The following is a 12673-nucleotide window of genomic DNA, read 5'->3' on the forward strand; positions in this document are numbered from 1 at the left end:
AGAAGGTTCCGTGGGAACTGAGGAGGCTGCGGCCAGCGGGACAGAACCCTAGCCCTCCACCGCAGACTAAACATTCTTTCCTGAAATTCCAGTCACCTTCCGTGGAACAGGGTTCGATACCACAGACATTGCAAATGCAGGAAGTAGACCGACTGGTCATGAAGGACGCTTGGACCCAACAGTACCAGCAATTTATAGGTTGGTGCATCAGACTTGTGATAGTACCATCTTGGGGGCGCCTGCGTGGCTCAGTTGGTTGAGCATCTGACTTCAGTTCAGGTCGTGATCTTGAGGTTTGTGGGCTTGAGCCCCGCATCGGGCTCTGTGCTGACAGCTCGGAGCCTGGAGCCTGCTCCGGATTCTGTGTCTTCCTCTCTCTCTGCCCTTCCCCTGCTCCGCACTCTCTCCCAGAAATAAACATTAAAAAAAAATTAAAGACCTGTAACAGTACCATCTATTTGCTTAATCAGGAGGTTACACTGACATTCACCTCGTCGTCACCACATCCCAGTGTTGGATGGTGTCATTTTCCCCACCGTAGAGTTGAAGGAACTAAGGCACAGAGAGGGTAAGGGTCACCCTTAAAGTCACACAGCTGTTGAGAGGCAGGGCTGGGATCAAACCCAGCTCATCTGTCTCCTGGTCCTTGTGCCTCTCCCACCACCCCACAGCCAGAGACCACGGCGGTGCTCCTGCCGGCACTGACAAGGAGGTGGCCCCTGTCCCTTGCCTCTTCACCGAGTAGTGGCCAAAGTATAGAAAAGAGGTTTTATTTTATTTTTTTTTATTTTTTATTATTTTTTATGAAATTTATTGACAAATTGGTTTCCATACAACACCCAGTGCTCATCCCAAAAGGTGCCCTCCTCAATGCCCATCACCCACCCTCGCCTCCCTCCCACCCCCCATCAACCCTCAGTTTGTTCTCAGTTTTTAACAGTCTCTTATGCTTTGGCTCTCTCCCATTCTAACCTAGAAAAGAGGTTTTAAAAGGGGATTCCAGTTTGCCAACGTTCTGCCTCCGTGACCCTGGGCGAGCTACTTTTCTCAGCTTCAGGCTCCCTGCTGGATGTGATAATACCTGCCTCACAGAGTTCTGGGAGGAGGTCATGACTGTGCCACATGCCTGACACATAATAGATGCTCAGTAAGTAGCCGCAGGATGGTCGCCAGATGTCGCTGGCTGCGGGGCGAGGCGCTCTGGTCCTGTGCGGCCGGACAGTGATGGCTGCGAGCCCCGAAGTCCCCTCTGCCTATTTAGCTGTCATATCGCCCTGCGCACACATCCAGTCTCACCCCATAAATCGCTCCCTGGCATGACCGCTTTCCAAATCACACTAGATCACTGACTCTCCGTTTCCTGAATTTCCATCATCCCTCCGCCTCCTTCTCCAGCTGTAGCTTGTATCTTTCCATGGGAATGTTTTTATTAACTTACTGCACTTCTAACCTGTTGTGCTGTGTTTGCTCTTGGTCTGCGGCAATGACCGAAGCACATCCAGCGTAGCTCCGTCAGCTGATGTGAGGTGTCGCTTCCCCACCAGGCTACCAGGCAGTGATTCCTGCAGCCCCAGGGTAGCACATTTTGTTACTAAGGACGTCACAGTTGATGACCCCCACAGGACATGTGTGCCCCATGACCAAGGGACCGATGAAAGGGAGATGCAGACCCATTACCTGATTTCAGAATATTCCAGTCCAAATTGCACAAGTACAAACATACAGCCGCGAAAGCCTTGGCCTGAAGGTCACCGGGGCTCTGTCTGATCACAGGTTGAGTGCGTTCTTTTTTATTAAAGTGACAAAATTGTCCAGTGAAACACCTCTTCTTACCGATTTGAAAAAGTAAGAACAAACTGGCAGCTTATGAGAGAAGCTGACCATGTCCCCTAAGTGACGGGACGGATTACGTTACGTATGCGGCCTTGACTTCAAAATGGCATGTGGATGATCTTCTCCCTTCCCTTCCCTGGTGGCTTTCCCTGTCTCTGTTCCCTGTCTCTGTTCCACTTCCTCATCCCAGAGGCATACATATGAGGTCACGCTGACAAATGCGTGTCACGGGCCTCTGCGCCTCCAGAGCAGAAACCCCCAGGCTGCACGTCCTCAAGGTCCTGCTTGAGGAGAGCTGACCTCATCCTGACTCTACCAGGCCCAGGGACTGCCACATAGTACCACCTAGTGACGTCCTGGGGAGGTGCCCAGGCCCTCCAGACCTGGTCAAAGCTGAGACAGGGGTAGAGGAGTGGGGTGTGTGTGTGTGTGTGCGCGTGTGTGTCCGTGTGGAAGGAGGAGGGGAGCACTGCTAAGTTTGGGTCACTAAGGGAGCTGGGCCCAGGGCAGGGTGGGCAGCCGATTCCCAGCGCTGCGGGGAACACCGGTCCAGCCGCAGCGGGTGGCGGGAGGGCCCAAATAAGGCACCCGCCCGGACAGGGTAGTTCCCCCTAATGAACAGGTGAGGGAGGGAATCCGCTCTACGAAGGCCACGGAGAAACAGGGGACTGTTGGCGAGGGGAGCCGCAGGGAAGGGTGGGCATGTCCCTGTCCCCACGCACGTGGGAGAAGGCTGTTCGTTCCGTCCTGCAATTCGACGGACAGGCGCGGAGCTCCGGCCACCCTGCTAGGCTTTTGGGTGAAACGCCTTCCTTCACCTGAAGGAGCTCGTCTTCAGCGAGGAAAGGAGAGGGGCTACGGCTTCCGTCCCGATGCCCGCGCCTACAGGGACAGGCGGTGAGGCGGATCCGGCCCCGGGCGCCTTTGGCCTGAGCGGAGGCAGGAAGAGCCCGCCGTGGGACTCCTGTCCATGGGGGCGCGGGGTGCGTGTAGCGGAGGAGCCTTGGTGACGGCCGCGGGTGGCTCTGACAGTGTGGGCCCGGGGTGCCCGCGGGAGCACGGCCTCACGCCCCCCCCCCCCGCCCCGTCCCCCCCCCCCCCCCCCGGGAGCTCCGGGAGCGGGGAAGGCCATGGCCGCCCGGCTGGGAGAGCTGGACAGCCTCTGACGGGAGGAGCAGGAGAGGGAAGCGGCCGTGGGAGAAGAGTTGGCAGGAGCGAGGAGGAGAGAGGACCCGGAGTTCTCCGCTCTCAGTGCTGACAGCTTGTGCCAGTCACTGCGGTTCGCCCAGCACCAGGGCTGGCAGACTTTCATTTTACTTATTTACTTTTTAATGTATTTATCTGGAGAGAGAGAGAGAGTGTGCGAGCAGGGGAGGGGCAGAGAACGAAGGAGAGAGAATCCCAAGTAGGCTCCCCACTGTCCGCACGGAGCCAGACAGGGCATTCGAACCCGTGAACCGTGAGATCGTGACCTGAGCCAAAACCAAGAGTCTGATGCTTCACCGACGGAGCCACCCAGACACCCCAAGACTTTCAGTTTTAAAACCAGGACGGTCCTCGGCAAACGGAGATATGCTGGCCGTTCTACAGTGAACACTATCTTGGAAATTTAAATAAAATCTTCACTATGTGTGATTTGTTCAGAATATTCCAGAGCTTTACGGGACCCCTCCTCTATACATGGGTAGGTAGCAGGGAGGGGACCCTCTTTGATGAGCCATTAAGCTAGTTAATCATTTCTAACAGGAAGGAACCAGAAGTAGCCCCACATGGGGAAACACCGGGAGAAATGGTTATTATGTTTGCAGACTTGTATTCTTTTATTTGGGCGCCTGCACTCTGCTGCCGGCTCACCGTGAAAATGCCTGTCATCAGCTTGCTTGAATTCGGGAAGCCAGGGGAGTGTTTATGAGATAAGAGTTATAGTCTCTAGACTACATCTTTGTCTCAATCATCCTTAGAATTAAAAAAGAAAAGAAAAAAAAAGTAATGTGCACTGTTTACTCCCAAATCAGCAAACCAGTTAATGAAATTTGTCCAACACACGCCCGGAGGCATCTCTGAATTTGCCATTTCATGGCGAGTTCAGTCCTTCGTGGTGCTGAGCTGGGAGGTACAGGGAGCACAATCAGAAACGGGGGCAGGGTTGGGAATGAGGGTGAAGGTAGAAGGAGGCATAGAAGGACAAGAAGAAGCAAGGAGCAGCCCGGACAATCTGTACCATTAGCTTCTGTTTGCACATGACCAAGGCACTTGCTTTGGCAAAGTCTCAAGGCATTTACTCGTGTTTTATCGTTGCATTTTCGGAATACGTTAGCATGTACACCTCTCGCCTCTTCCTTCCGACTTCCCCTCGGTATAGATCAGAAAATGGTTGCGAAACCACACAGAAAAATACTCCTAAGGAGGCAGGAGGGCCACCAGCTGCTGGGACAGCATCTGGGCCCCAGCTCTTGCCGTGCACCCTAAAATGACTGTGTGGGGAGGCTGAGGACGCAGAAGATTTCCCCCGAGGCCAGGGGACCATTTGAGGGCCTTGTCGGCTCCTCCTGCTCTGTTTGACTTCCTGTCCAGTCTTCCCCCACTGGAGGCCACAGTGGACCCTCCTACCTTGAAACTTGGGAGTGCTCACTGTCTACACTGCTGGATCCCAAGCCTGGCTCTGCAGAGACCGCCCTGAGCTTCTGTGGGGACCTACTTTGGGGTATTTGCATTCAGTAGGTCAGGGTGAGGCAGGGAATATCTCTACTTAATAATCTCTCCCCACGTGGTTGGGACACATAGTCAGGTCTGGAAACCCATTCTCCTGGCACCTGTCTTGTGCTACGTTAAAGTACCCGTTCCTTTCTAAGGACACTTCTTGTTCATACTGGATTACCATGCTGAGGTCCGAGTCTGTGTCTCAGGCCCTCTGAGCCTAGCAGCCTAGGGCCCCCCTCCTGGAGGGAATGCAGGGTCTCAGGGCGAAAAGAATCAGTCACGAAATCTGCTCACAGAGGACGGCAGGAACCAGTGGGGCCTTACTGGCTGATTTCATCCTCCATCCAGTCTCATTGGTCGGGGCCTGTGGGTGCCAGTGGTTAAACTTTTTGACTACCACCCCTCCTCTCAACCGCTAAAAGTGTAATTCTTCCAGTAAAGCGGGGTTGGACACCCAAGTTTCTCCCCGATGAGGCACCTCACTGAATCTCCGGGGCTCTGGGGGAACACAACTGAAATCTGGTCAGATGAACATAAATAAAATGTGAACACCGATCCGAAGTGTGTGAATGGCCTAATAAACATAAATCTACTTTATTCTCCTAGGACACAATTGTAAGAGGAACCTCCCATGTGCCAGAAAAGACTAGAAACTTCTGACATCATCTCAGGCTGAAAGAGGCACCCAATGGTGTCCAAGTCAGGGGCGGCTTCACTTAAAACTCTTGTGGCAGCGACAGCAGGTTGGCTGGCTCGGGTGGTTTCGTTGCTAGGGTTAAGTCTGAGCCACGGTTTCCACTATGGACCCGTTTCTTGGGTTTCCCCCGTGGCTCTCCCAAGAGGCTTCCTGTTGGCCTGACTCCTTGGAGGCCTGTGGGAGTGGTGGTCGGGAACACAGCAGTGCAAAGAGGTCTCCCTACCAGTTTCTCTCCCTGCATCTTAGGAGGCTGCCTCTTCCTAAAACAGAATTTAATTGCTCAGGCCCCGGGCCCTGCTCTGACCCTGGGAAGCCCTGTTGCCACACCCAGCCTAATCCTTTGAACAGAAAATGTCAGGGAGCAAAACCAGCAGGGATCAAGAGAAGCAGAATTCCCTGGAGGACGGTGAAGGGGTGGACAGCACAGAGCGGATCGGGCTCCTTTTTTCCTTTCCCCCCAGGGCCGTGTTTACTGAAGTGTGCCAAGGGTGAGGAGGGTGTGCGTGTGCCCCCAGACGACCCGAATCCCCACCAGAAAGTAAGCAGCTCCCGGTGCTCGACAGCCGACTTCCTGAAGCTCAATTAGTCGGGCCTGGACAACACCACTCTTAGCTGCCACTAAAACTCAGAAACCACGTTTTCCAGATTGTCTTGATTTCCCAACCTATTTTGGGGCCGTGCCTAACTGCCATTCGACCGAAGACCTTAGAATTGAGCCTGGCATTTCACATCCTTCGCCAGTTTTCAAAATAAATCTTTCCTCTGGAGACAAATCTTGGCCTCCCTTAGACACTCGGGCCCGGATTACCTGTATTTCTCTCCACTCCGACAGGAGTGAGCCCAGAAGATCGGCAACGAAGTGCCATGTTTTACGGTCCCTCACCAGGCTGGGGCCACCCTCCCTTTCTGAGCACCCTGGCATGAGGTAGACACTGTCCAGGACAGGCCACAGGACTTAGCCCTGAGGGGGAGGGGTTGGCGAGAGCTGCTGCGTCCCACACTTGGGCTCCAGCTGTGGGCTAGCTGAAGCTAGCAGAACAGCCATCACTGGTTTAAACCCCCTTTCCCTGTTGAAGTCTCTCCAGGGGCAGCTACTAAAGAGCGAAAAGGAAAGGCTTTCCTGATTCAGCCTTCCTCTCTGCTTACTTGGTTACCTACAAAGTGAACAGCCTGTTGATAAGCGGCCCAGAATCAATGGTCTTCGTATTTAGTAATTCATCTGTCAATTCATATTCCACAAACACGTACTGAACCTCTTGTCATGTACCGGGTTCCACGGAGGAAAAGGGAGGTGAAGACGCCACAGGCCTGCCTGCGAGGAGCTTATACTCCAGGAAGGAAGAGTCCGAAAGCAGACACACGAATGTAGCAGGCAGGGGAGAGAGTCCGGCTTTTATGAGAATTCCACGCTGGAGGAAGTTAGGGGGGAGCCGGGTGTTTCACGGGACAGCCGGTGTCTGAGCTTACAGACAGGTGGGAGTCAAGGAGGAGAGGGCACCCCAGGGGCTCTGACTGATGCTACCGGGGCCCGCTGAGTACAGGCTGGTCTTTCAGGTACAGGTATCCCCTGCTTTTTGTAAGTTCGAGTTACACAACTTTGCTTTTACGAAAAGAGCTGCATTAGTAACCTGCTTTTGCTGACTGAAAGATATTCAAGGAGGATTTCTGTTTTGGGAAGAAAAAAAAAAAAGACGGAAAGCGAACACAGTGTTCAGCATCGGTTTTGCAGTAAGCCTTCACAGAGGCAGCGCGTACCTGAACAGCTCCTTCCCTGGAAACCACCAGAGCTTTGAACCCCTCCTGTGAGCATCTGGGCTTTGTGTCGATTTGCTTTGTGCGTCCATTAGCAAGAGGTGACCTAAGGTATCAGAAAAGCCTGAGAGAGGTCATTTTGGGGGGGCCTGGGAAAGCTCATAAATTTTTCCAAATAAATTAATGGTAATTGCTTCTTTGCTTTGCGCCATTTCTGCTTACGGAAGCTTTCATAGGAATGCTCCGCTTCCGGATAGCGGGGCAAAGCTGCATGTGGACGGAGGAGTGGACGGAGGAATGGACGTGGAGGGTGGAAGGATGCACTTGAGTTCGGCGGCAACTACCCTCAGTACCTCCCCACTTTGCCTTTTCCCGTGTTGTTCCTGACGTTCCCATATGCCAAGGACACGCAGCATCACTGGACCTGCCTCCTGAAGGCAGTGGGACGACCCTGTCTGACCAAATCCGTTGCGTGCCGGCGCCCCCTGGAGGAGAGATGGGGGTGGAGCATGGGTAAGTGAAACCTGGGGACTGGGCAGTGGGGGGGGCTCCTGAAGGGTTATGGCCTTTGACCAAGCCTCTTGGCACAAGCCAAGAGGTTTCCAGGGGACAGTGACCAGGTCTTAGGGAGCAGAGGGGGTGGGGACATCAGTTAGGAAGCTCTTGAAGAAAGGAGCCTGGCAGGTGTGACAGGCCAGGGCTGGACCTCGGCAGGTGGCCTGGATTTTTCTCCTCTTCGTGTTTAGTCGGTCCTCTGCCGCCCTTGCAGGAGGAGAGCCGGGGAAAGGACTGGCTGTAGTCGGAAATCCAGTCCAGATATTGAAGAATGCAGGAGCAGAAGCAAGCTGCGGGGAGCCACTGGCCAGGGAGCTTGCTTTTCTGCCGCAGCAACAGCAGTCACACTGGGTAATTGTGCAATTCCAGGTGACAAATTAAATCTGTTTCCCTGTCTTTATCTTTTTCAGTGACAGCTCTCTAAGTGACCGTTAAAAAAATGAGCTCAGTTAAGTCTTCCCGTTAGAGCAGCTGCCTCAGAGTCTGCAAGGCTTACCTCGGTAGCAAGAAGTTGGTGTTTACATGGGAGGGGCAGTGTCGCCAGGGAAGCCAACTCTTGCATGTTGCGGCATGGCGGCCAAAGACAGGCAGGATGGGGAGATGCGGCTCTATTTTCCTGGCCCCAACCGGCACCAAATCGTCCTGACTCAGCTGTTTTTCTAATCGTGTCTAAACCAGAAAAAAGACTCCTCTGCTATCCACACCCAGAGCCAGGGAGACGGCTTTCCGGGCTGAGAAGCTGGTCCTGCTGCAGACGCCAAGTGGGGTTTAGCTCAGAAACGTCATCACCTGTGCTCCGCACTGCCGTGCAGGTGACGGAGCAAAACACAACGTTCTTTTACCACGTGGGGAGAGCGACAGCCCAGCTCTGAGCAGGAGCAAAGATACAGAATGGAGTTTTTCGGTTCTCTGCAGTCAAGGAAGCATAACGAACAACAGAAAGGTGTAACAGAAGAAAGTCTAAGACAACAAGGAAACGGATGGACATGCGTCTTTAGGGTTTTTCAGAAAACAAAGAGGTAAAACCCTATGTTCTATCAAGGGAGAATCAGAAATTCTAATTTTCACCTGTGAGTCTTGGGACAAAAACCCATAAATTCAAGGAGGGGAGTAAAATGAAGGCATTCATCCAATCTAGGAAACTGAGGTACAAAAACGAGTCACTGAAAGACATCTAATTTCTTTCAGGACTCAGGGACGACCATGATTTGCCAGGGAAACATTTCATGTTTTTACGTTACTCACAGACACTGTAAGTCACGCTAAGGTAACTGAGTGTGCCACCATCTCTGAGCTGGCTGCTAGGAGGCTAGAGTGACGTTAGTGTCCCACGTTATGTTGTGGTGGGATACTTTCAGGACTAACAATATCCTCTACGCAGACTCATCGGGAGGGACAGACGCAGTAGCCAGGAGGTACTTCATTCGAGATAACTGTTATTATTGTTGTTGACCAAAATTTTAAGAAGAAATGTTTCTTCATGGGTTTATTACCTGCAAAAGGTGCAATGACTGTATTCGTGTCCTTGAAACTGTGGGGGAGGAGTCGTTGTAAAGTTTCTAGTGAACCAGGCGTGGTCAGTGTCGATTCCTGACCGCAGTACTAATTAAAGCTGGGTGAGTTAACAGTGATGGTCCCTGTATTTGGTGGGTCAACACTAATCTTTCCAGACTCTTATTTTTTCACATCCTGTTTATCTTACTTCTGATTTCATTCTTAAAAAAGCAAAACAAAACAAAAAAACTCTCTGCTTCAAAATATTTAAAAAATCATCTCAAATTTCCTTTTGGAAATAATTCTATATTTTTCAAAAAGGTTTTCAAGCGATTGTCCATCGTTAGACATTCTTCCTTTCTGTTCTTGTGGCTTCTTCCCCCACTTCTTAAAAGCATACAGTGAAACACTGGGCGGCCCCTGTTAACGGATTTAGTTCTGATTTACACAAACACATGTATGCGTAAGTGTGTAATGATGTGATATGTACAAAATATAACATAATGTAACATAGTATGCAATATGGTGCATAATTACCATGTGGCTCAGCCTCAGAAGACACGGGATTTGACCGGCTTCCTGCAGAAGAGCAGATACCTGGACCCTCAGTGCAGAGGGGAGGGGCGTTGGGAGGTCGGGGAGGCGGGGATGAGGCCCCATCAGATTTGTCACCGGGCTTTGTGAGCGGGCCACCGCCAGCTAGTCACCAAGTGTGTCCTCATTCTCCTCTCACCTCCTCTTGCTTGTGATCTAAGTTTCAGGGACTCGTGCGCCTCATCCCAGAGCCTCTGTATCGCTTCTGTCTTGCGACTGTGCTGCCCTGGTCCACGCTGCAGCGTATGTTAGATCTCAGGACCAAAGCGGACTCAAGGCAGGAATTTTCTAGCCACGCTACTGAGTTGATGGATGAGACCCAGGGGGAGGCTTGCTAGTGGGGTCTGGGCAGAAGCGGATGTACAGTGCAGTTAAAGAAGCTTAAGCATCAAGGCTTCTCACTCTCGTGGGTTTCTTCCAAGTCCCTACACCTAATTTTATATTTATAATTATGTGTTCTTTTCTTAAAGAGAGACATCCCCCCCAAATTTTATAACTGTGAGAGTCCCATGAAACCAGTATCTGCCTCTGATTCTGGGATGTATTTTTTGCTCCCTAATAAAAGCAGGAGACATACAAGAAGCTACACCCCTTCTTTCCTGCTTTGGGAGAACCTGCAGGGATGTGATGCTCGGGGCTGTGGCAGCCGTCTTGTGACCCTGAAGGGAAAGCCAAAAGAACCACAGAAGAGCTGACTCGGGGCCTTGATATGATGGACATGATTGAGCTGCTGGATGAGCCAACCCTAGAACCGCCTACCTCCAGACTTCCCGTTATGTGAGGTAGGAAGTCTTTACTAGTTAAGGCACAGTTATTCAAGCGGTCTGTGGCTTATAACCAAGAGCACCGTGCCGATACCTCCAGGTCCCCCCATCGCTATGTTTTAGTCACTCACTGAAGAAACGTGCATCTCCCTGCTGGATGTGCTACTGCCACGATGCACACCTTCTAGAAAGCACTTACAGCTAGAGCAGCTTCACTGTTGCCCATCCTACCCTACTGGAGGGGCTCAGGGCCTCCCCCATTGGCATTGAGACGGTACCTCGGCAGTTGGGCAGTGTCTCCGGCTTCCCCACTCTTCCCACTAAGACTGTCTTCCCGTAAATTACTCCAGATCGCCTCGGTAATCCCTCCCTACCATGAGCCAGCTTCTCAGTGCCCTTGCCTTCAGCTAACTATGAGAAGGTAAACAACAGATGCAAATAATCATGCAAAGACACGTGTGACAGATAACCAGATGGACCGTCATCATCTCTTTGTTTGAAAAACTCAGCAATTCCACCAGAATTTCCTAAATTGAGAGAGTTTCAAACTGTAAGCTCTTGTGAGTGGCTTGCCAAGTTGGCTTTACGGAATAAAGTCGTGCAGGCACCCACCCAGCTGACCCAATTGGCTGCATGTGTGTTCAATGCAAAGCTGTGAGAAAATCATTACAAATGAAAATGCCAGGAGCCTAGAAGAATCGCGCTCCAGGTAAATGTCAAACGGTGTGATAAAGTGAAGAAAGAAGCATTTTGGTTCCCAGAGGAGGGGAGCAGGAGGAGGTAGAGGGACCTTCTTGGAAACTTCTACAGTCACATGGTGTGGAAGCCAAAGTGTGATTAGACAGCCCAGCTTGGCCTCAGGACCGTGCAGACTGACATCTCTAACTGGGTCTGTTTTGTTTCCTCGGTGACCAGATGCTTCTCTTTGAGAGCACACAGGAATGACTCAGTCCTCCTGAGTCACCGATTTTCATGCCAGGGAACCCCCATTTTCCCACACCTAGGTCCCTAGACCTCCACCCATTTGCCTGACCGGCGTTTCTGCTGATCACCGCCTGCCCTCTCTCCGGCAGATAACTCTAGTCGTGCGTCCTCATACTTCACTGATGTCAACCAACGGCTCCCATGTGCCAACACCTGCCAGTCTCTTTTGCCCTGCAGTCTGGGCTGTCTGCAAGCCATCCTCAAACTCAATGTCTGTGGTAACCCACGCACACCCTCTTCACGAACTGATTCTAGACACGTCTTGACCTTGGTTCCCCTGAAGGCCAGAGCCTTCCCACACTGGCCCGAGATCAGAAGCTGATCCCAGAGCCTGGAGAGCTTGCAGTCCAGGCCAGCGAGCAGGAACTGCTGAAGTCATTCGTGCACGAGGCAATCAGAGTTTGGACCCCAAAGGCAAGGTCATCTCCTCGGTAAAATCAAGTTGGCCAACTGGGGACCTGGATCTGTGGAGTTTTGTTTGCCGAACATCTCCCTTAAAGGAGAAAGCAAAGCTGAGCCCCTCCTTAGTCTTCACCGCCCTAAAGCGATTGCTTTGGTTCACAGTAATCTTTCTGCTTTAAACCGAATAGGTTACAGTGCAAGCCTGGGTAATTGAGTTAAGGCTAGTTTGTTAAAATATAGCAAGTCTGGAGCCAGGAAGTCTAAATGTGCCTCTGGGTCCAAGTCTACGGTTTGTGTCCACAAAGTCACCTGACCAAGACTTTGGAGTCTCTAAAGTAATGCCATGAAGGACACTTACGTGAAAACAAAACATTTTAAGTGCAAAAGCTGAGTAATTATTTACCGTCAGCTGTTTGATAGAATTTGTCTAATGAACATAGTGCCATAATTTTATAATTACCTCAGTTATGAACCACCCTTCATCGGCCACTAAGGTCAAAGGAGAGACGAATTTCCCTTTCTTGTAATAGAACCTGCTGGGTATGGCTTCTTTCTCGTAGACGGTCATGTGTTCCACCGCTCTCAGCTTGTTATATACCTGCAAAGATAACAAGAATGGCCAGTTTTGCATTCTCTCTCTTAACTCCATGTGAGTATCTACTGGACCTGGGGGAGAGGGAGAACTTTATAGACCAGAGAAAGAAATTACCAAAACACCTGACAGGTCTGACTGCATAAAAATGAGAAACTTCTGTACGTCTCAGAAAACAAGGTGACTTTATTTAGTAAGGCTGAAGATCACATACCCCCCACCTGCCAAGTTAGCTCTAGAGATCTAGTGACAACGCTTCATAATTGTGCACCTGTAGACAGGAAGAGGGATTTATGCTGCAGACTG

The 12673-nt window shown here is 51.4% G+C and overlaps 1 protein-coding gene across 1 annotated transcript in view; it reads right to left on the reverse strand.

The window, feature by feature from the left end:
- ENPP6 (ectonucleotide pyrophosphatase/phosphodiesterase 6) overlaps positions 1 to 12673 on the reverse strand; it is a 108462-nt gene that overhangs the window by 6385 nt on the left and 89404 nt on the right. The window contains exon 6 of the mRNA XM_043558323.1: positions 12236 to 12373. Within this exon, the coding sequence (XP_043414258.1) occupies positions 12236 to 12373 (138 nt within the window). The remainder of the gene's footprint in view (positions 1 to 12235; positions 12374 to 12673) is intronic.

The sequence above is a fragment of the Prionailurus bengalensis genome, chromosome B1 (genome assembly GCF_016509475.1).
Source record: "Prionailurus bengalensis isolate Pbe53 chromosome B1, Fcat_Pben_1.1_paternal_pri, whole genome shotgun sequence".
Classification (NCBI taxonomy): Eukaryota; Metazoa; Chordata; class Mammalia; order Carnivora; family Felidae; genus Prionailurus; species Prionailurus bengalensis.